Source organism: Crotalus tigris, unplaced genomic scaffold, assembly GCF_016545835.1.
Source record: "Crotalus tigris isolate CLP2741 ecotype Arizona unplaced genomic scaffold, ASM1654583v1 scf7180000019328.220996217465:2438092, whole genome shotgun sequence".
NCBI lineage: Eukaryota > Metazoa > Chordata > Lepidosauria > Squamata > Viperidae > Crotalus > Crotalus tigris.
This window is the reverse complement of record NW_024097488.1, coordinates 1441941-1466379: the sequence shown is the minus strand read 5'-3', so window position 1 is coordinate 1466379 and position 24439 is coordinate 1441941. Positions and strand designations below refer to the sequence as shown.

The 24439-nt window shown below is 37.8% G+C and overlaps 1 protein-coding gene and 1 long non-coding RNA gene across 5 annotated transcripts in view; one reads left to right on the top strand and one right to left on the bottom strand.

The window, feature by feature from the left end:
- BORCS7 (BLOC-1 related complex subunit 7) overlaps positions 1-22626 on the top strand; it is a 39523-nt gene extending 16897 nt beyond the window's left edge. The window contains exons 4-6 of one of the 3 annotated variants that reach the window (XM_039361753.1): positions 266-309; positions 1520-1540; positions 18638-22626. In XM_039361753.1, coding sequence (XP_039217687.1) covers positions 266-309; positions 1520-1540; positions 18638-18734 — 162 coding nt within the window. In that variant the 3' untranslated portion in view covers positions 18735-22626. Of the gene's footprint in view, positions 1-265; positions 310-1519; positions 1541-2177; positions 4796-18637 lie in introns of those variants that run through there. The other 2 variants (XM_039361754.1, XM_039361755.1) reach the window with 2 other exon arrangements.
- LOC120316309 lies at positions 2505-24320 on the bottom strand. Of its 2 annotated transcripts, none has more exons than XR_005558917.1 (3): positions 24183-24320; positions 7938-8034; positions 2505-2640 (listed from the first exon to the last, which is right to left on the bottom strand). It is a non-coding gene; the product is annotated as an uncharacterized LOC120316309 (long non-coding RNA). The 2 variants fall into 2 exon arrangements; XR_005558918.1 differs by having other exon boundaries at positions 2514-2643.
- Positions 24321-24439: the final 119 nt, after the last annotated feature.

Sequence of the window (24439 nt, the reverse complement as noted above, 5' to 3'; positions counted from 1 at the left end):
TGCTATTGGGAGAAAATAATTTGTGTAAGAGTTTAATTATCATCATTATCATCATCTCTACTCATATGAAAAAAGTGAAAGCCTACGAAAGCAGTTATTTTAAAATTAGAGATTTATCAAAAGTGCATGTTTTCTTCAAATACTAGGACAGCTAGGGAGAACTTAGTATGTGATTATTTCTCATTATCATGTAATGCCAAATGATGATTGATTGTTCACTTCATTGAGGGAAAAGGCATTTATTTCATATACTGTCTCTTTGCAGAGTTTAAGAAAAATGGCTATTATAACTACTCACCTACAGTACCAGTAAGTATATGTACCTCACACACTATATTTGATGGGATAGTCTCCCTGGAAATGCAAATAAATATATAAAAAAACCTGATAGCATATTTTCAAATTTAAAGATTTTATTGAAAAGCTTCATGAAGATTTTCTCATTTTAGTCAGATACATTGTTAGTCTGAAAAGATGCTAATAGACTCCTCATTATTGATTGCCGCAGAGTAACACAGCTCTCCTACAGCTAAAAATACAACTGAGAATGGTATAGATTACATTTTACAGGGTGGTGGTGGTGGTTAGAAATCAGCATTTTACATTTTTAATGTCAGTGTTATTGCATCATTTCAGGGAAAAAGTGAAGCATTACAGAAGTAAATGATCCTTAAAACCTACCAGAATAGGAAGTTTTTGCCCTGATTTTTGGAAAATTGTGTTTTTAAGGATATTCCTGCTTTATCCTTTACCCTCCCAAACTGAAAAAAAAAATTGAATTTTTAATCTTTCCTCATTACAAAAACTACAAACACATATTGGGGCCCATATGTATCCAGTGACTTACCTGGTAAAGTTTATCTGGGATGTGTCTGGAAACAATTCTAATCTTGGTAAGATGGGCGGCTCTATGAATTGTTTCTCAGAAAAATAAATTCAAATAAATGAATAAGGCCCATCCATCAGCAACATGATAGTTGGAAGCAAGTCTTTTCCTTCATAGCTGATTTGCATGGAAGCCTCTTTTTCCAGGTAATGAAAAAAAATAATCACACTCTGCCCTTCTGAATGTAAAGCATAGCATTCCTCTGTATGGTTCAAAGGCCAGAGGTTTGGAATGCAGTGAATGTTTCCCTTTCCAAGGCCCCACTACTTACTTTTGTCCTGTTTTGTAGGGTAGGGCAATCCAAAGCAGCTTTGGGGCTATATTAAGTTCCCTACCATTGGATCACTTTGCCCAAGGTACAAACATTATTGGATACCAACCCAAAGGGTAGAAAATAAGTAAGGAGCTCTGGTGGGCAATATAAAACAGATATTACTGCCTTCAGTTGTCCTCTTCCCACAACACAGATTTATTTGCATCATTAAAAATAACCTAAATATGTCAGTTATTTCTAGATATATCAGTAAAGTCAGAAGTTTGTTTGATTTCCATGGATCCTCAGCAATAAATCAGCACTCCCTTTTATCAACTCAAAATTCATTTCAACTCACATTGTGTTTGTTTCCCCTTTAGGCAAGAAGCTATTCAAAAAAAGTAAGTATGCTGTTTCTGTTTGATTGGGGGATTATCTACTCTAGAAGTCTTTATTACTGCTTTTTCAAAATTTGCTTGCATCCATTTTATTCGTGTAGATGTTTTTTAAATTGCAAATTCGGTAGAGTTAGGATTTTGCTGCCTCTTTACACAGCTTACTTAATTTGCACTTTGTATTATTAAATACTAAATATTAATATTCAGTATTCAATATTATTAAACACTACAATGATTTAATGCTACATTAAATACCTTGCTTTTTAAAACATATATTAAAATGTGAAAAAAAAAAACATCAGTGAAAGCTCAGGTGATTTTTATGGTGACAAGAAAGTAAATCAGATCTGGAATTGCTCTGCCTTTTCCCATCTTCTGCCATATTTTTTTTGGTCCTACTGATTTTTATGAGAGATTCTTTATTACTGAAGCTTGCATTCTGGAATAAATACAGTAGTGGCCAAGCTCTCTTGGACACAATAGCACTTACCTCTGAGTAAATATGCATATGATTGTATTGGAAAGGTATTTCATATAAGGACTAGGTTTAATCAAATTCATTCTGCCAATAAGCATCTTTTTTATGACTTTTAATTGTACTTCATCTTAGTTTCCTTGTTTTCTCCTCTCTTTCTATCAGAAAAATATGAGCTGCAAATGATGTGTACTCAAAAGTTTGTATATGTAGTAATCTAATAGTTTATATATTATAGCTAATATTTTGTTTGTATTCATTCACATTTATTAAATTTGTTTGCCGACCATCTGCCCACAGGTGACATTTCTTGCTATAAGTAAATTGTAAGCTTTTTACCTTAATTAATTCTATATTAAATATTGAAACAGTAATATTTGTTACACATAAAAATAAATTATGTCCCATTCTTCCAATCTATTCACCATTATATTACATAATTTGGGAAGAGGAGTTCAACGGATAAAAACAGCATGTGCCTCCTTATTTTATTCTGAAACAGCTAGATGCATCCTTTATGTTGTGGAAGTCTTTTTTTTCAGCAATTATAGCTAAGTATCTATATCCACTTGTTAAACTCTCCCACAGCGTTGAACAGTCTTCAAATTTGCGTGATCAGCTGAGCCATCTGCTAAAATGAAGAGAAGAGTTTGTAAGAGGTAACAGTTGGAAAAGAGTAGAAGAAAATACACAGTGGGGGTTTACAGAATATCTTTCCCTGTTCTACAGATGCACTATAAGACTGAGTCAGAAGTCATCTCCCAGATGTAATGCCCCATCTGATCTGGAAATGTGGACAATTTTTAAATTACAAATGCTACCTTTAGGAGAGGGTAGATGCATCGGTGTATTAAATGACAGTTTCTGTGTGTTGATGCCAGTTTCTCTTTAGCAGCACTTATTTCTTTAAGAATTCATATCATTCTAAATAATCAAATATTTCTTGTTCTGGTTTTGAGTATTTCAAGAGATGAATTTTTCCTCCTTTCAGACTGTTTGAAAAGTCATAAATTTATAGTGCAAATGCTTTTCATAGTATAGATCACTGATCATAAAAAAACATAGATAGTCCTCAACTTACAATTGTTTGTTTAATAACAATCCAAAACTACAATGGCCTTGGAAAAAGTTACTTGGGACTGTACTTGCACTTACAACAGTGGCTCTCAACCTTCCTAATGCCGCGACCCTTTAATACAGTTCCTCATGTTGTGGTGACCCCCAACCCTAAGGGCTCTTCAAGCGCGCACTGATGCCACCCACTCACTCACAGCACCTGTGGTTCAGTGCACCTTGCCTGTCCTCGCCTCACTTCCGAAGGTCGCCGGCCTGCCCGGCTCCAGCTGGCTGGGGAGGGGGGGCAGGAAGGCCGCTCCGCCAGCTCCGCCCAGCCTGGTTGGAGAAGCGCCCAGGCGGGGGGAGAGAGAGAGAGAGAGAGAGAGAGAGAGCGCCAATAGGGCGACAGTGCCGGCAGAGCTTAGTTCAGCCTCCTCCATGGAAAGGGCCGCAAAGCAGCGCAGCCTCCCTTAGAAGATGCTTGACGAAAACGAATACGGCGCTGCAACGGCCTCCAGCTCAAAGCCATGCGGAGACGGATAGAGGAGCAGTGTCTCGGTTCCTAAGACCATCGGAAATATGTGTTTTCCGATGGTCTTAGGTGACCCCTGTGAAAGGGTCATTCGACCCCCAAAGGGGTCGCGACCCACAGGTTGAGAACTGCTGACTTACAGCCGTCGCACCACCTCATGATCACAATTGCAATGCTGGCATTTTGCAGCTGGCTTGTATATACAATCATTAGCAGCATTCTGCATGATTATGCTTTGCAATATTTTTTTGTTGATTTTTGACAAAAATTGTCCATTGGGAATGCTGGATTTGCTTAACAATTGTGTGATTTGCTTAATGACCACTATAAAAATTGTTGTAAAACTGAGTCTGACTGAATTTATGACCACAACTACTTATGACAGAAGTACTGGCCCCAATTTTGGTTGTAAGTTGGCGACTATCTGTACATGTCTAGTTGAAATTCCTGCACTTATTATTTACATCTATAATATTGGTGGATTTATACTGGTTGTGATGGTTTTGGCAACTGTGCCTTTGTTGATAATTCAACAAGCTAGTTAAAGCCTTGTTTAATATGGGAACTTAGCCATTCTCTTGAAAAGGATAACTCTTTGGGCATACTATCTTTAATTCATGCGTAAAATGTTTTCCACTGATGTAAAAAAATGTTTATCCTATCCTATACAGTACTGATAGAGAATTAAACTGTGCATGATTTCTGGCAGCCACTATGTGTATATAATTTTTTGATTTAATAATTCCATCATTGCTAAGAGGCCAGAGTGGTAGAGGAGAATGGTGCTATTTAACAATTGCACTTCCTAAATATTTTTCTTTTCTGTCCTGCAAAATCTGTTCACTGACATTCTGAGGAGCTCAGAGTGAATATCTAACTTCAAAGAAAGTACATGTTTTCAAGGTCTGGACTCTTTGTTTCTTCCAATCTTATCTTAAGTTAATGAGGACATAGTCTGCTTGAGTAGAAACCTGGGAATTTACTTACTTAGATTTGCTTTAAATTCCTAATTTAAGCAAGTTTCTTTTTTAAAAAGGCATGTTTTGTTCTGTAACAATGCTTACATTTAGAGTATAATCTTGTACATAGCAATAAATATATAAGCATAATTTTGAAGTAAACATAGAATTCTGTTATTTTTCCCTATTTCTTGTTGCATTATCTGTTATGTGAATATAAACTGTAATGAAACAAATCTAGGGCTACGTTATATATATTTCCTTATGGTGATACATCTGTTGTCAGGTTTCGCCTTAAGAAACATTCTTACATTTTCACTGCTGCTATGCTTCTTGAATTCACCATGGTGTCATTAAGAAATTCTCTGCCTAATTAGTAATCTGCTCAGATTTGATTGTGGAGAGTCTTGGAGATACTGCATGTCTACAATAGTAGGCCATTTTAAAAGCAACTAAAAGCAGAGCTACAATATGCATTCAAAATATATTCATTATGTCAATTCATTAATTAGTAATGTTTTTCATAATCCTCTTTTAAAAAGTACTCCTGGTTTCCTTATAAAATTGCAAACCTTTTGTTTATACACAGGAATTATATCAGAACAAATAGTTTCATTATAATATTAAAATTATTTAATTATTATCTTCTTGGTAATGCTGGTTTTCATAAACAGTAATAATTAGAATAACTGACATGCTATTTTTAATATTCTATGCATATTTAATTTTTGGTAGATATTGTAGTAAATTAAAGTTCAAATATTCAAAATAAAGTGTAATTATATGAAACACATCTATACAAGCATCTACATGATATTTCATTAAAGTAAATGGAAAAGATGTAGAATGTGTAAAACCTATGTAGGATTGAATAGGAAGCTCTATTCATCACAGCATGTGGAATAAACTTTGGCTGATAGTAAAAAGCTAAGTTAATCAGTAAGGAATATTTGTATAAGGGGGAGGAAATTTACATTGGATGCTTATTTGTATTAGTTTTAATGTTGCTATCAATATGCAGTTTTATTGTTTGATTTATTATATTGATTTAATGAGTTGTATTAGAATAGGTAGAAGTGCTGAGTGTTTTATTTAAACAGATGGAATGATGAAAACTGCTATATAATCAGTAAGCTGATAGAAGAAGAAAACATATATAACTGGAATAGGCATACCGTATATTCCGGCGTATAAGACGACTTTTGAGAGCGTTGAAACAGCATCCGAACTCGGGGGTTGTCTTGTACGCCAAGTCGTCTTATACGCCGGAAATAAGGTAGTTTCTGGCATATAAGACGACTTTCTAGGCATGCGACTTGGCGTCGATCGTCTTATATGCCGGAAATACCGGTAGTTTCCGGCATATAAGACGACTTTCTAGGCATGCAACTTAGCGTCAATCGTCTTGCAACCCGGCGTCGAACTTGGGGGTCGTCTTATACGCCGGGTTGCCCTATATGCCGGAATATACGGTATATTCCAGATAGATCTACACATTTTTTAGATCTACATTGCTTAGATCTACACATTTTTACTAAGCTGTAATATGATTGGTTTGGGCTTGCTTATAAATAACAGTTTATGGCTTAGCATATTATGTAAATGCAAGCATTTGTGATATATTTTTATGCAAATGACTTTTTTTCCTCCATCCCTTGCAATAACTTTCAGAACAGACATGTTCAGACATCCATGCTTATATATTTTAGTGCTGGTCTACAGGAGGCTAACAATTGGTTTTCATAGGAGAAGAAGGAAGGCTTCTTTGTCTGCAATTTGAAACGTATTAAAACTTGCTGACTGTACAATATCTTACTTTTAGTTTGGTTTCCTTTCACCCACATGTCCAGTTCTGGTCTACTGCAAGAGAGCTTAAGTAAGGAGAACTACCTGGACACCCCTCCCAAATTCTGCTCAGGGGAGGGGAAAGGATCTAATATAACTATTGTCTTACTCCAAAATTGTTTATTCTGTTTAAGATGAAATTTACTTTTACACTTGTTTTTTAAAGTATCTAAGTGAGCATTTATCTCCTGTTACCTCTGTTGTGGTGATTAATGTCTGTCTTATTAAAACAAAGTGACTTGGCTGGGGCATCTTTGGGGGAGAGGATTAAAGGTAAAGTTTGAACTATCTGCATAAGTGTTAAAGTAAATAACAGTTTTTGGTTTAAAAATTGCACAAATCATCAGTTTCTTTGCTTGATTTTGGTTTAGTGTGTCGTGTATCTAGCCCAGTGGTTCTCTACCTGTGGGTCGGGACCCCATTTGGGGTTGAATGACCATTTCACGGGGGTCGCCAAACAATGCAGTCCGCCATTCTTTTTCCCTTTTTCCTTAGCTGTGCTACTCCTTTTATTCTATTGGCTTTTGAAAGCCAATAGAATAGACTCTCTTGAATAGAGTCTAATTCTATTGGCTTTCAAAAGCCAATAGGAATTGTCCAGGCTGTCTCTGCCCTGCTGAGCCTGCCAAAAATCCCATTCTGCAAACGGTGCTGCAAGTTGTCCGCAGCGAAGGCAAGCTGTCTGGAAGCTTCCACCCCTCCCTGGTGATCAACTACTAAAAATGTAAGTAAAAGAGCGCCAGGGGTGGGAGGTGGGAGGCCGGCGGGCGCAGGGAGGGTTGCTGGCGCGCGTGGGGCCCGGCGGGTGCCTTACCTCCCTTGGGCTGGGCCAGCTGGTGGCCCAGCCGGTGGTCAGCCTGCGCCGTCTCTGCCACTTGCCAGCTATGCCTACGCTGGCGCAGGGGGCGGCACCACGCATGCATGGCGCTCCCGGGCAGGGAAAGTCCTCGACTTACAACCATTTGGGGGTCACGGCATTAAAAAGGTTGAGAACCACTGATCTAGCCCATGTGCAAATCATGATACCAACTGGTGGCAAAAAGTAATTCCTGGATGGGGCAGATTTCCTCTCCCCTCTCAAATTTTATAAGTCTAATAAGCAAGCAAGCAAACAAACAAAACAGAAAAAATAGGTGCATTGATACCATGGAGTCTCTGTTTTATATGTGTTCTTTTCCTATAAGTCCTTGGCTGAATTTATACTGGTCATGATGGTTTGGGCAACTATCCCTTGTGGATAATTCAATAAGCTAGTTAAAGCCTACGTGGGACCTTAGTCATTCTCTTGCGGGGAAAACAGTCAGGGTATACTATTGCCAACTCATGAGCAAAATATTTTCAACTGATGTAGAAAAAGTTTTATCCTGTCCTATACAGTGCTGGTAGAGAATTAGCTTGTGCGTGTCCTATACTAGCCATAGGACAATCATGCATCAGGATCCTGCCATATCTGCATGATGTTGCCTTTATCTTATTCCCAATCTGTCATTTCTTCCCCAAGCCATGTATTAAGCAGTTTTAACTTGTCCTTACCTGTTCTGGTATAAAGGTAGGGTTTTCTAATCTTTTGTTTCACTATAGAGTCCTCATTCTTCTTGTCAGCTATTGGCCAGGCTTATTTTCAAGGTACCTATATATAATGTAAAAAAATTAGGAGTGACTTTTGACCAATCTGTATCAAGCCATTTGTCAAAATTCAGGTCCTCCTGAAGCCTCCTCCTAGATTAAGGAGAGCAATTGGACAGACAGACAGACAGACAAAAAAATGGTTAAAACATGGGACAGTTGCTGTTGTACACTAAGGAAACAGAACTTCTGAAAGGAAGATATACTGTATATGAAATTCTAGAGAGGAACAGAGATAATATGAGATGAAGGCTTTCATATTGGCAAATGTGAAGAATTTTTTAAACTTGTCCTAAATAGGGAGAGCTACTAAGAATGTGTCTTAGTGTCCTCCTACTGCTCTGCTCAGGTTAATATAGTGCAAGAGAGGATAAGCGTAAGCTATTCATTGAGAATGTCAGAATTGTTAGGGTTTGCAATTGCATTCTGCAAAGTTTTACATTTTCCAAACTAGATAACAGCATTGCAATTCCTAAGCCATACTTTCTTCAAATATTAATTAGGGCTGACCCTGAATAGGTTCCAAAAACAGCCAAGACAGCAAGGTGCTATATCTCCTGAGGGACATGATACAGATGTCTGAAATTGTTCATAACACAGAAAATAGGAACAGAGCAACTTTTGTCCTCCTTTTACCATATAATAGAATCCAAAGTTATCTACTGAAGCTAATTTCAGGGAGATTCAGGAAAAAAAAAACACTTTTTAACACACGTGCTACTAAATAATTCCTTCTAAAGAAATATACCTGCCAGTCTCTGCCATAGAGGAATATAGATTCCAGGTTTACCAGCCCAAGAATCTCAGTCTCATCATCTTCTATGTATCTTTATTCCTTACTTGGCAAAGAAGTGCTATTTTGTGATTGAAGATTCCAAGGAAAGTCACAAAATAAGATATTCAAACCATATTAGCAAATGAATCAGGAAGCAAATACCATAGATTGATAATAACCAAAAATCTCCCTAATTATCTTATAGTACCTTTTAAAACAGATGGGATACAGCAGGAACATATTGCCCGCTGTTATAGCTTGCCATGTGTTTGTTTTATACAATTATGACAAAGGCCAAAGTCTGAAGAAATATATTAAATTGCATGAAGAAGAACCTGGCCAAGAAAGCTGAAGAACAAAAACAAAAATATTGTCCAGCTCGCAATATGTCTACTAAATTCCACAGATACTCTCCACAGTTATTTAGATCTTCACTGCATTTGGTTTGTGTCAATCCATTGCTAGCATTTCATTGCTGTATTCTCATGGTGATTTCCCACTGGGAAGAACTTTTTCCATATCTGTCCTCCATCTCTGCTAAACTCAAGGGTGCATTGCCTTCATGTCAACCTGCTTTTAAAACTGAACTGATGAATGGCCTAATAGTGTCTCCTAATAGTGACAGGCTTTTTCTCCCCCTTGCTATGAAAACACATATAGTGAGGAAATTAGGATAGATCTGTCTACCCACTTATTTTGATATGTAAACCTATTTGGAATGTATACATTTATATTTGGAAGAAATTGATGAGCATAAATGAAGCTTAAACTCTCTGAAAAAGGAAAGAATGTTGTGTGATCCATAATAGTATATTTTGAAAATGCACCGATGCTTCACATTCCCCAGGACCTTTTCAGTTCATCCAGTATGCTTAACTGGATCTTGACCTTTATCCTTCAGCCTGATTTTGCAGATGGTCTATCTATAAGATTTTTGTTCTCTCCCAAGGAAGTCAAACAGCTGTGTGGCCTAGAAAGATAATGTTGTGCCTATTGATTTATGTTAGGAAAGATGGAGATGTTGAAGGCCTCAGAGGCATTTCTTAGATAAGAAATGGAATCTGTTTAGAGATTTGTTAAACATTTAACTCTTTCTCAAAAAGTCTAGTGCAAACCAGTTACTTTATCCCTGTAACATGATGCAAGTTAAAATGCCATCCATGGAGTGCCCAAGCTTAATTTTTGTAATTTCTAGTATGCACAGTATATATGTGGAGGAAAAAACAAGCATTTTCATTCAAGGCTTAATGTCTACATTGAGAAATATAATTTAAGGATAATTCTCTTGTAATTACTGTAGAAATCTAGAGGAAGAGGCAGCTTGCAGCCCTACAGCTGCATTATTTAACTAGATCTTTGCAAGTGATCAATTTATATGTCAAATAAGGAAATTGACTCATCCTCCCCTCTAGCTTTCTAAATGCAGAAGAGGAAAGAAAAGAAAATGTTAATAATTGAGACAAGGGAAGGTGTCAGAAGGGAAGATGGGTAGCTGGTATAGATTTATTCCAAACTCTGACAGTGGTCATATCAGTAAACTCTTGCAGTGTCTTTTGCAATATCTGTGTCCTAGGAGATGAGTATTTACTCCCATTCAGATAAGCAATCCAAGGGAGTTTCTCACAGCTGTTCATTTAAGATTAGGGTCTCAATAGACATTATCTGTAGCTTCAGCCATTTTTCTTCTTCTTTTGCAGATATACTCTCCTTGGGTTGTAATATTAGCCTTGTGGTTTCATCTCCAGCATAGCATCTAACCTTGCATTTAGCTTTCAAATTGACTGAGAGTACAGCAGAATTTTAATTAAATGCCAAGGACAGTATAATCTCTCCCCATGTTTGAAAGTGCTTTATAGAATCATAAAATACAATTTAATAAACTCTAATTGGCTTTGTATATATGAGAGAAAGGGCATGAAATGAAGCAAACAGATGGCTTTAGTTTTTAAGCAAAATACATTCTCTTCATTGGAGAATGAAGGTGCACAATGGTTGCACTTTGAGGCAACTGATACTCTGTGTGTGTGCATGTGCGTGTGTGCATATATAGGTACAGATATAGGTAGAGCAATATAATTGCAGACATAGAAACTGCCTTAGATATATGGATTAATTCAGGTTTTGCTATCAGAAAAAAACTGCAAAATTGGCTGTTGATTAACTTTAAATATGTTGAGTAAGGGCTAAAACATGTTATTACATCCTACTTTTCATCCATCCAGGACATGTTAAGTCTTGCAGTAGTCAAATTTAACGTATGATGGGAAATGTTGTTCCTTAATTTTAGAAACAAAAGAGAAAGGAAACAAGACTGCTTTGTAAAACTGAATAGAGGAGACAGAATAACTAGAATTATTTTTTATCCTCTGTCATGAATACAGTGACATTTTTTTTTGAAAAAAATAAAAATAAAGGAGCAACCTGAAGAAGGGCATAGCTAAAAGAGATTCATAAGAATAAAAAAATTGTTTATAATTTTACAAAGGAAAATTCAAGAGCAAAACTAAGAAAAACTGTGCCTGTGGTGCAAATTCTATTCAGGATTGACCATTGCTGACACCTTTTTTATGTAGTCATTTGTATGTCTTCCTACGTTTAGACATTCAACAACCCACTTAGCTTTCTATTGGGAATCAATCTTGTTGAGCAAATGATGTGCAAGTGCCAGTCGGGGCTTCCTGGATTTGAACCTTATGGCTGATAAATGCTGGTAGGAGGGAGTTGTTCATAATTTTTCTGTATTCTCTCACTAGTGCATCTTATCTTCGTAAAGCTGGTGGTGCTATGAGACTCAGAACAGGAAGCCAGCAAGTCAAAATGGTTTTAATCCACTTATAATTCTCATGGTGTTGTTGACTCTGATATCTAGTTTATAGTATGGCAGCTTTCAATACATACAGGGGCACACTATTCAGCTGCGGAATGAGCTAGCCCTACTGCTGATGACCTGATGTTGGCAGCTGAAGTTCCTCATTTAGTTCCACATAATTTCTGGAGTAAGTTGTTCCTAGCATTGATTTTTGCTGCTATATTTTCTAGATATATCTTGTAGGAGAAAGTCCAGCCCAATATTACTCCAAGGTACTCCAAGGAAATTTTGGTTACTTCCTTTTGTATTCAAACCACAATCATTCAATCCTATTTTTTTCTTCTTTTTCCATTTACATTTGTAAGTAAGTACTTCATTCAGTCTGTTTTGTTTCTCATGAGATAGTTACTTTTTACTTTTCATATTAAAACTGAACAGAAGCACAGTCTAATACAGTGGTTTTCAACCTGTGGGTCGGGACCCCATTTGGGGTCGAACGACCATTTCACGGGGGTCACCAAACAAGGCTGTCCGCCATTTTTTCCCTCTTTGGCCACGCCCCTGGTACCCGGTGATGTATAAGAGGTTGGGGGTCACCACAACATGGGGAACTGTATTATGGGGTCGTGGCATTAGAAAGGTTGAGAACCACTGGTCTAATACATAGCTTTTTTTAAAATTTCAACACACTTTCTCCATGAATTTCCGCAATTTATGTACTTGCTGTTTTTTTGTCATTTATTGCCATTTTACAATTGTTGACTCTTCTCTATCAGATATAACTAAAATATTACGGCAATCCTTTGAAATGTCTATGACAGCTAACATAGCTAGTATCAAAGAAAATTTAAATATAACATTTTTGTGTGTACTGCTCTACATATGCTTCCTATTCTGCCAAAAAAATAAATAAATGGGTGAGAGCCCTTAGTTTGATTTGGCATTGCAAATATATATCTCTGTTCCATAATGCAGTTCTAAAATATACAACAGCCCCATCTGCTGTACAGTCATTATTTTTGCCTATTGCTGTTTTGTTATTTAATTCCTGGTGATTTTTGGAGCTGTTAATAATTGACTCAAATGTAATCACTAAGCATGTGAACTAAAACTAATTTATTTTCTAAAAATAAATCCATTCTAAAAAGGATAAGCAGATCAATTATTAATTATAAGTTTTATCACATAGTGTTTAGATATATACAACTTTTTTAATTTTATCTTTTGGTGTTTTTTGGATAACAGACTATGCTTAATTTTGATAGCTTAATTAATATACTAATATATATTATATTTTATAATAATAATATATTGATACAATTAATATAACTATTCTTATATAGAAATTAAGCAAAGCAGAAAGATTCTTCTTGTTTTTACATTTTTTTTTTTAGTTGATGGACATGGCTGCCCAAATTGCATGCTTCTTTTTTTTACATTTTTATTACTTTTTTTTAGTTGATGGACATGGCTGCCCAAATTGTTTGGGTAATAAGAAAAATTAGGATTTTTTTAAAAAAATGAATTGACTTACAAAGAGTAGTAAAGAGAGAGAGCATAATAGGAAGCAAAAATGCACTCTAGTATTATAATTTGGGAATGATTTTAATGGGCAGAAAATTAAACAAAAACATAATTTATGGAGCTCTGTAAATGAACGATAGATACATCCTTGCACTGAATAAAGGAATTAAATCTTCACATTGAAAATCCCTGTTCAGTTATGATTCTTTTGAAGTGACTTTTCATTAATGATATAGTGCTTAGTTTACCTCAGAGGGGACTTATAAAGATCAGCAATCTGAGGCCATGAGCTGTCTCTGAGGAAGGTAACATATGTAGTGACCAAGGGACAAAAACTTTTCTTCAAATTTTATTTTATTTTTTAAAATAGCAAATAGCCTTTTGGGGCATAGTTATACAAGCTGTACATCTGCCTTTGTAACTGAAATTATGCCATTAATCTCATCTTTGAATCTGAAGATCCAGTTAAACTAATTGAATGAAAAAAGGCAACTGAAGTTGCAGTGGATGCTACTTAGTCTTACAATGTAATTTTGAAATAAAGATACAATATTCAGCCTGGAATTCACACACAAAAAATACACAAGAAAAAACAGCATGGTTTGAAACAGGATAATGTATACAATAATAAATCATAACCTTTAGATGTCCTGTTTAATTGATGAATATTTTGTAATTGGGTGCAAATGAAAATGTGTTATAAGGGACTACCTGAGAAAGTGGACAGGGTTCTTGCTGCTACTACTTTGGCCATCTCTGTGTTAGATCCTTGTCTCTTTTGGCTGGTTAAAGGTCTGGGTTTTGTTTAATCATTCCTTGAGAGAGGGTATGGTTCTATTGGCTCTCAAGAAAGCATTGGTGCACCCTCTCCAGAAGGGGCCATTGCTTGATCCAACCAGCTTAGATAACCTTTGCCCAGCCTCCAACCTTCCCTTATTTGGGAAACGTTGTGGAGATGATATTTTCATGGCTGATGTAGAGGATTCTGGATGAAGCAAATTATCTGGACCTTTTCAGGCCAGTTTTAGAACTGAGATGACAGCAGTGTGACCATCCTCACTCTGAGTGGTCTTTGGTACCATCGATCATATCCTTCTGGACTGATTTTGACTGATTTTGGGAATTGGGAGTGGGTACCACTCTTGTATTGGTTCTTCTTGTTCCTCTGGGGTCAATTCCAATTAGGGTTAGAGATCCAACCTGTGGCCCCCACTTTATTGTATGCCCCAGGGCTCAGTTATCGCTCCTTCTATTTCAAAATTTAGATGAGGCAACTGGGAGCGGAATGGGAAATTTAGGCGCCCACCATTGGCCATGCCCACTTTGCCCCCAGCCACATGCTTCAGCATGTTCGCAACTAGCTTTCCTCCTCTGCTGGCCCTCCCCCAGCAATTTTTCATGACTAATGGGCCCCTGGCCCTCTGCCCCCAGCCCTTTGGCCTGGCCCTTTTTCCCAGGCATCATTTGCCCCTGGCATTTTGTTCCATGGTCACCAGCCTATTTATGAACATGGTCATTGGCCATTGAGAATCGCTGGGGAGGGCCAACAGAGGAGGAAATCTAGCTGTGCATGGGTTGAGAAGGCATAAAGTGAGTGCAGCCAAGGCCCTAGACCCATTGGGTGAGGTGATCCAAGGATTTGGGGTGAGCTATCATCAATATGCTGATGATCTCCAGATTTATATCTCCATTCCTGATCCTCATTCAATTTTGTACCATGTCTCTCAGCTGAATGGAAAAATAAGAGCAATCAAGCTGATGGTATCAATGCTGGTATATTTTTGAAAGTTTAAGTTTTTTTCTCCCTTAAAAGTGTGTAACTGATTAATAATACAGGAAAGGACAGAATAAAGACCTGTTTGATATTGGAACCAGAAAAAAAGATAAAGTAAATCTCTAAACAGACTCTGTCTTCTGTTCTTTCTTCCATTTACTAGTATTAAAAAATATTTCTGAAAATATTCTAGCTGGAATATTTCATCTAATTACTTTTGGCATCAAAGATGTTCTTTAGAGTAAGAAAGAAAGCGCTGATGCCTGTAAAAACCAGCTTCATTAAAAAGACATGAAACCTTACTGCAGGTCTTCAAATTCCTGTTGAGATTCCTGGAGAGTTTTATCCGTATTTCTTTAAGCCTGCATTGGTAAAAAGGCCATTCCTAAATGCCAGATCATCTACTGTGTTAGAAAGTCAGTGAAAGCCAAGAATTTTTTTTTTTTAAACTTCCTTCACCTTTTCTGACTTTGTGGTTAAACTTTAGTTACCTAAATCAGGAAAACAGACATTGTAGTCTTTTATAAACTCAAAGGGATAGGGCATTTCTCCCCAGCTTTTCTTTTGTATTTTTTACAATGATAGGGGGTAAATAATACTTTTTTTTACTAGTTTTGAAGTTGTGGTTTACACAGTATAGTATACGGAATGTGGTGCAGCCTCTTCAGACAAAACTATGCAGAGTTGGCCTAGGTTACCATCAAGCTAAATCATAATGTAATTATTCTGGTTTTCAGTCCATATTGTGTGTACTCTTCTGATTTTTAAATCATGGTTTACTGGGTTAGTATGCACAACAAATTCAAAGTGGGTAGCTTTTTAAATAAATTGCAGAAACCTAACTATGTGACCTAGTAATTACTGGCTAATGAGTCTGTGCTGTGACTGATGTAATACTGTTTATATTACTGATATAATTGCAAATTTTGCATTTTACTATGTTAATTAATGGATTATCTCATAAGAATCAAATACAGAGCAGGGCTACCAGAAAGGCCTACAATAATCCAGATAGGACTACAATAATTCAGATGGTAGCAAATAACTGACATAGGTATCTCTTTGTAGCTGTCCAGAATTTTGCAGCTCAAATCTGATAGCCATGGCATACAGTTTAAAGAACTGGCAATATATATGCACATATGAATTAGGCATACCTCTGGAAAATGTTAAGATAGTCTTGGTAAATTGAGACAATATTACTAGACAGTAAGAATCAATCTTGTAACTTTAGTTAGGATTGTATTGTGCATAGGTTTGTGATACCTGCTCTGCAACAGTACTTACATTTTTTCTGACTAGCATAAAACAGCAAAAGACTGCAAGAGGGAAAAAGGAATAATAAACAGATTATACTTCTGCCCAGTCTAAAGCATTATCATATCTCCAAGCATCTGAACAGGTGAGCAATATTTTGCTCTTTAGACTTTCACAGAAATTAAACCTAGTGAGGTATATAATCAACAATGTGTTATATAACATCACTTTGTTCTTCAGTTCCAAAGTTTAAGATATTTAAAATTAATTTCTAAATAGAGAATTAAAAATTCATTTTATAATAGATTTTTAAAATGCATGCTGTATATTATACTATTTTTAAAAAATAGAATTTTCATAATAAAAAAGAACCAGAACTGGCAGCCTTCAGGTGGAGAATTTTTCCATTTTGTCTGTAATATATACAAGCTCACCTATGATCATCTTTCCCATTGAATCTGACAAAATCAGTCTTGATGACTTGGGTAAAAGATGATTAGGGGACTGGAGGCTAAAGCATATAAGAAACGGCTGCTGGAATTGGGTATGTCTAGTTTAATGAAGAGAAGGATGAGGGGGACATGATAGCAGTGTTCCAATATCTCAGGGGCTGCCACAAAGAAGAGGGAGTGAAGCTATTTTCCAAAGCACCTGAAGGCAGGACAAGAAGCAACGGATGGAAACTAATCAAGGAGAGAAGCAACCTAGAACTAAGGAGAAACTTCCTGACAGTTAGAATAATTAACCAGTGGAACAACCTGCCTCCAAAAGCGGTGAATGCTCCAACACTGGAATCTTTTAAGAAGAGACTGGACAGCTATTTCTCTGAAATGGTATAGGGTTTCCTGCCTGAACAGGGGGTTGGACTAGATGACCTCCAAGGTCCCTCCCAACTTTATTATCATCATCATCATCATCATTAAAAGACTGACACAATCTCTAGAAGCTAAGTTTGAAACTGTGGAAAAAAGTTTGGACAAAAGACTGGCTAAAATTTGATGGGAAATTGAACAGGTCAGTGATAGGATGCTCAGGAGCCAAATTATAGAAATAGAAAGGAGACAGGGAACAATCCTGTTTTTTTCTCCTTTTATAGAGAGAACCGACATGATTGAAGTCCATTTTAGGAGTAAAATTCTCAAATTACACTTTAAAATTAAACAGTTGACTGGATAAATTGCTGATGATGTAATGGAGTCAGGATTCACAGGGATGATATGTCAGAGCTTGCAATAGCAGGGAAAAAGCAAGGAAAAACAGAGAAAGATGTCTGCATGAAATGAACTAAAGAGGATGGACATCAGCACAGGGTTAGATATCATCACTATGCTGGTAATAATCAGTTAAAGTTCTCTACCCTGCCCCAGCCAAGTGATGCTATCAAGATATTTTGCTGCATCTGGAGGCAGCATGGTCCTGGATGGAGAACGAGTGTCTTAAGCTCAACCTTGGCAATTCTAAGTGGATCATCAGGGGGTCTTGCACAGAACCCCCCTTTGGTTTTCAAAGTTTGGAATTAATATTGCTCTTGAATTAAATATATATTTGACAATTCTGACATGTATATATGGAAAATTCATTCATATTTTACATGAGTATTTTAATGGCCAGACCAGAAGTATGAATGCCTTGCAAATATAATTAATTCACTACTTCTACCTTTAAAAAACAAAATTAACATTTCAAAGGGTTTTTATTGAACAATAAAACAAAACATCTCATTTATGGTACTATTGGTATTTAATGTTTTGATCTCATGAAAATCCTGAATTATATGCTGTGAAGTTATTTTTATATTATGTCACTTTATCAATATTAAATGTTTAATCCCCAGGAAGAGAGTGCAATAAAGAAATGTCAAATGAAAAGCAGGGGGTCATATAAAAAGCAGGAAGCATTGTGCCTGAAGCCTGTTAGAGTTAATTTTTAATTACTTTATTGCAGAACCTCATAAAATCACTGATAAGAATGCAACAACACTGCTGCATATTTTCACTTCTTAAAAAGCAGCCTGATTGCAAACAAGTCTTTATCTTCATAGCGCTCATTTAACCTACTAGAAAATTGTGGTTTTAATTTTTAATTGTTTTTTTCAGTTTGAGATCTGCTTAACCAAAAGAGTACAATTAAAGTTTTAGAAGCACTCATGGACAATGGATGAATAAAGCTGAAGACCTTAATTGCCATGCCCTCATATAGATTTGTATAAGTGAGCGCTGTCCTACATCAAGCAAAAAATTCCAACTATTTTGTTTTTTTTATAACATGTAATGGAAAAGGGTGGCTAAGGCTAATGTTGCTCCACTTGTTTTGAGCAAATTAGGAAGAACAGGTTGTTCCCAACAACAGCTTTCTCCTTGCAAAGATAATCCTCTCTCTGCTGCCTATTTCCATCACTAGACTGAGAACCGTTGCCAAACTTTATTGGTATATTTTATTTGTTAGGTTTTTCTTCTGTTTTGTTCCAGGAGCTCAAGGCAGTTTACATGGGATCTCTTTAAACGTTTATCCCCATTACAGCTTTGGTACCCTCAGGATGGGATTAGAAAGAGTTTCCATGGATGATGGACTTGAAGCTGGGTGGCCTCAGTCTGAGAGCAGTAACATAACTGTATGCAAGTAACTGATAAAAGTCCTTTGAGTGTTCTCTAGAAACTGCTATCCATGAAAACCACATTCTTAAGTGTTTATATCTGTTTCTGGATTTGCCCTGTCTACAATTCAAGCCAGAAAAGCTGTAAACAATTTCAGGAAAGAATGGCCAAAGGGCAGCACGTTGAAAGCTGTTACAACTTTCTGCAACAATGCCAGTAGGATGTACTGATTTCAAACATGTTTGTAATGCTAGATCCTAACATTTTGCTTTCTGGGCCCCTTAAAATTCAAGGCCATTACTGAAATAAAAATAGAAGTACCCTTCCCTCCAGGCAAGGACCAGTTTCCTACCTCATTCTGTGTCCTATCCCAGTGCTTGGGGGGAAGAACCAGGTCATCACAGCCTTCCAGAAGGATAAAAAGGTAAGGCATGTTTGGTATTTGAATGACAAGCTGTGGGTTCTATTCCAAAAATTGGGTGTGCAGTAAAAAGGGTGGTCATATCTTGATTTCTAGAATTTTGAATCCCATAGAGCAGCGGTTCTCAACCTTTGTGTGATGGCGACCCCCGTCACACAGACATGCTGCGCATGCGTGGCACCGCCCCCTGAGGAGGAAAAATGGCGGATCGCATTGTTTGGCGACCCCCGTAAAATGGTCGTTCGACCCCAAATGGGGTCGCGACCCATAGGTTGAGAACCGCTGCCATAGAGGTTCTCTACTGCACACATTCTCCCTCTGCATATGGTGGATGATAATGATAGGATTGCAAAAATTTGGCATTTATACCCCCTCCCCTTCCTTCTATACACAGCATACCTAGGCATGATGAGTAGTCAATTTTTTTTCGCTTTGTATTGAGGTTTTGACTGCCATTTTAAAGTAAAACTTCCAGGACTTTAAAACCGAGGCAAGAGAGGAAGAAGAATCTTGAAAATTTCCTTGCAGAAAAACCTGGTGCTTCCATCAATGATGATTTAAACTGCAGTCCTAAACCTTACTGGACCAAGTATTTACTTCTGCATAATCTTCCTGTGTTAGTGCTATTGGTTTTTAATATTGACAGCAGAGGGAGACATGCTGCCATAATAAGCAAACTGGAGAAAGGAAACAACCAGCCCAAATAGTAGCAAAGAGAAGAGAACTTTAGGATCTAAAAAAAAGTACATTTCTGTCATCATATTTGTGAGGCAAATGCTGAAAAATGTTATCAAATCATCCAGAATAGACATTCATTCATTCAACCAAATTTGTACAGCGGCCCACCTCACAAAAAGCACCTCTGGATGGTATACAACAATAATTAAGATATATTTATATATCTTTTGAAAGCAAGTTTGGTACAGTGGGTAAGGCAGAAATTGGGAGACCATGAGTCTAATAGATTACACGTGCAGTTTAAAAGAATATCTGTAGCGTATAAGTTCTATGTTATTAGTGGAAATCTCCACAAAATTCACTTAAAACGTATGGGAGAACTTCCAGAATTTCATTTTCAATGTATGTTTGATTTGATTTTATCCATGCTGGAATATTGGCTGCCATTATGAGATTCATGCTTGAATTGTGCACTGTAAGAATATTCTATTTGAAGAATTTTCTTGTAAAAAAGGTGTTCCATGTTCAGATCTACTTCACATGTATGCAAAAACATGCATTGTTTAAATATAGTTTATTGTATAAACCACAGATGACTTGTTCACACAGGTACTAAACTATGAGCCACAGTTTCTAAACTTCCATGGCCAGATTTATATAATATTATAAGCTAAAAAGAAACTAAACTCATTATGGCTTTTCATAAATTAGAACAGGCTGCTTGTTTAACGTACAGACTACAAAATAATCTGAGTGTTCGAAAAACATATAAATTTCATCAAATGAATTTCACAAGGAAATATTTTTAAAATCCCTGAATATTTATATCCTAGTCTTAAATATGTTTTAATAGTGTTTATCCATGAGGATAGTAGAGCAGTGTAAAGTAAATATGTCCAGAATAAAATTTACATGACAAATCCAATAAAGTAATAAATAAAAACCTTATGTAACAGCCCAAGATAAATATCAGAACAGAGCAACCCAAACTGCACCACTTCAAATGCTTTGGCAAATAAAAGCAGTTTTGAACTGGGATCTTTTTAAAACCACACATTTGCCACATGTCAAATCATTTACAAGGGAGATTGTGTTGTTGTTTTTAAGCTGATCAGACTTACACAAAATGGTAATGCCATAAAAATTCTTGTTACTGGGCATGTTTGTTGTGAGCTTGCACAGAAAGAAGCAAAAGAAGAGGCAAAGCTGATAGGCATATTTTGAGAGATGGCTAAATAAATGGCCTTGGAAGAAGAAAATGAACCAGGACAACACAGTGCCCCCAACTCCCAATCCTGGGATCTTTCCAGAATACCATAGTCAATGATATCAAAGGCCATGGAGAAGTCAAGTAGAACAAAGGTGGACACACTACATCTATAAAAAGCATAACCAATACAATTTTTGTCCTGTAACCAGGCCTAAACTCTGCCTGAAAAGAGTCCAGATAATCTATTTCACCCAGGATCCTCTGGAGCTGCAGCATGACCACCTTCTCAACAACCTTCCCCAGAAAGGAAAGATTGGAGACAGGACAAAAATTGTCCATTAGGATGGGATTTAGCAATGCCTTCTTAAGAAGGGCTCAAGCACAGCTTCCTTAAAGGACTGGGGCATCACACACACACACCCATCTAAAGATGCATTGACTACCCATGCATCACCTGCCAGGAGACTTTTACCAGTCTGGGAGATGTGGGTTTAAAACAGATGGCTGAGCTCACATTCCCTAAAATCCGGCCCACTTCCTTAGGAGCAACAGGTGAAACCCATTGCCAGATACCTGGACAAGGACTTAGGCATCTCCCTGGACCAGTGTCCACACTAGTATCCAACGGGAAATGAATCGGAGTGGCTTTATCTTCTAGAAAATCAGCAATTCCTCAGTGTGTCACTGCAGATAGATATTTGAGTCCTCCTTACCCAGAAGGGACCAGGTCATCTTACAGAGTGTTGCTAAGTAATTCACAGATGCAATTTCTGCAAAGTAATTCCAATTTGCCACATGAGTAATTATGAAGTGGGCCTTAATAGTAGCTCTTACCCATATTCAGTCAAGTTTGTTCTCCATCTCCTGCCAGTAGTGCTCTAGATCAGGGGTCCCTTGTAGACTGGCATCTGGTAGCAGCATGCCAGAAACTGGGCCACGCAAACAAGTGAAGCTCCATACGTGGGATGCAGGCAGCATGCGCAACCATGCCCCCTCCAGTCCATGGCCAAACATCTCTTCACGGAACTGGTCCCTTGTGTCCAAAATGTTGGAGCCATTGCTCTACCGTAGATGTCTCTTGATATATTTAATTTCTCTCAATTCCTCAATATATCATGAGGCATAACAAGGTCCATGGCTCAGGAGAGGTGGCCTGGGTATAATCCTTTTTAAAACCTCTGTTATCCTCCTATTCCAGACAGTGACTTGGGTTTCAGCAGGACTACAAAGCTGACCTTGTTGTAATCTGCGGCTCCCAACAGAATACATTGAAGTCCATATTTCAAAATACAAATTTATCACACAGTAATAAGTAATGATGTATGGTTTGGTTTTCTCTTAGGGTGTTTTATGAATGCTATTTGATCTATAAACTATGGTTTATAAATCAGCTTAATGTGAACTTAGTCAAAGAGCTCACCCTGCTGTCCTTCTGAGACATAAAGACAAATTGTTTTGAAGGACATGTCTTCATGAAAAAGGCCTTCTCATTTGGAGAGAGTTCTAGATTTAAAGTAATATCTTTCCTCTTCCAATAAATATCTTTTTGCAGAACATACGTTCTACAGTGTTTCACTATGTTGGCAATAACAGAATAAGGGCTAGGTGGATCTGCTCTTATATCATTGGCCACTTTCAGCTGTAATGGACACATCCCTTTCATGCATTTTGAAACAGTAGTACTGTTTAAAAAAAACTAGTGCTGTTTGCATAAATTATTGGTTTAAATTAGCAATAACAGTCATGTTTTATCAGCTGTACTTTTCTGGTTCTGTCCAAAATAAGGGCATTGTATGCTTTTAATGCTTTTAGTACTTTATGGTTTTATTACTTTGGGGCAGTTAGAACAGTGTCATTTTGTGTATTCCGTGAAATGTATCTGGATATTGCAGAACCAGACACCAATTTCCATTCTTTTGTAGCAGTTATTTTCAAAATTGGGAAGATGGAGTAAAATTGACTTTTCTGCCAGTTTTTCCTTCTAGCCTAGGTGATATATCAAAGCTCAGTCCAGGAGTGCAGAATAAGGTTGGAGAAAGCTCCCCCTCCCGGTGCTCCTCATAATCCCTCCTTGTCTAAGAAGTGTCACTAGAACTCAGTCATTTGAATAGTCATTGCTAATATGGGTCTACCAAGATCCTGAATTCTAGTGAACTCTATCCAACAACGCAGGAGATGGGACTGCAAATAACCAGGCAGAGACACTCTCAGTGGCCAAACGCGCTTCTTCCTTCCGCTGGTCCTCTGCCTCATAGATTTGGCTCTTTGGGGGCAAAAGACCACGGACAAACTGGCTTCTTGGGGACAGAAATAGCTCTAGTCTCCTGGCATGGAGCTTGAAGCTGGGCAGTAAACGAAGTGAAACCCTGGGAATCCATCAGTCGCTGCCTTTGAACTGTCCTATAATTAAAGCTAAAGGACAGGTCAATGAGCAACCTTCCCAACTCAGGCGTATTAGGTTTTTGGCTGTCGGGCAGCACAACTCGTGTTGGTACTTTTCTGCTGAAAAAAGAAGAGCCGTAAGAAAGTATTTCTTGCGAGTAAAACGCCGCTAGGAAAATTCGGATGGAAAACGAAGGGGAGGGGAAAGTTGCACGCACAAACATAGTCTAGAGCAGCGAGAAACCAGCCGCCTAAAGCATAGTTCATCTTCAAGCGGAGTTTGCTTCGCGATTAAGAGGGCAAGGAGGCCCGGTTCCGGAAGTAAACTCTCCGTCCCATTGGCTGATCTTCTCACCAATCTCCGTCGTCCTCCCTTCCGATTGGCGTTTTGTTCGCTCCTGTTAAAACTGAGATACACACAAGTATCACGCGCTCTTTTAACAGGAAAGAAGGCCGAGAGAGATGTCCCTCCCCCTCGAGCTATATTGCGGGGTAATGATCAACAACATAGGCAGGGATAACATCGGTTGGATAAAACTCGTGGATTCTGGGAAGAAGCCCAGGATAAACCGATTCTCCTTGCCGGTCTCGCTAGACAAAAAAATCTCCCCCGGCTTCAATGTGTAGCGCGGGCACTTCTCTCCTCACCCTCCCCCAACCACGAAAAAAGTGGAAGGCCGACCTACCGGCCGGCTAGCCCTCGTCCCCACCTTGTATTCATGACCGACCTGATTGGACGATTGCTCTTTATCTGCACCCTCCGTTGCCTCGCTTGTATTCACCTCATTGGTTGATGCGCACGCGCGGGTCTCTTTCCCCCCCCCCTCCCCGTCCCCTTCGGGGTAGGGGTTGGAGCAGCTCCTGGCCCAGGCCCGGCAGTCGCTTGTCATCCGTCGAGGACTTCGCTACTTGCTGTCTTCGTTAAGCGCTGGCACAATGAGGTCGCTCAGTTTAATGTGGCCAGGTTACCACTGACCTTTTTCTA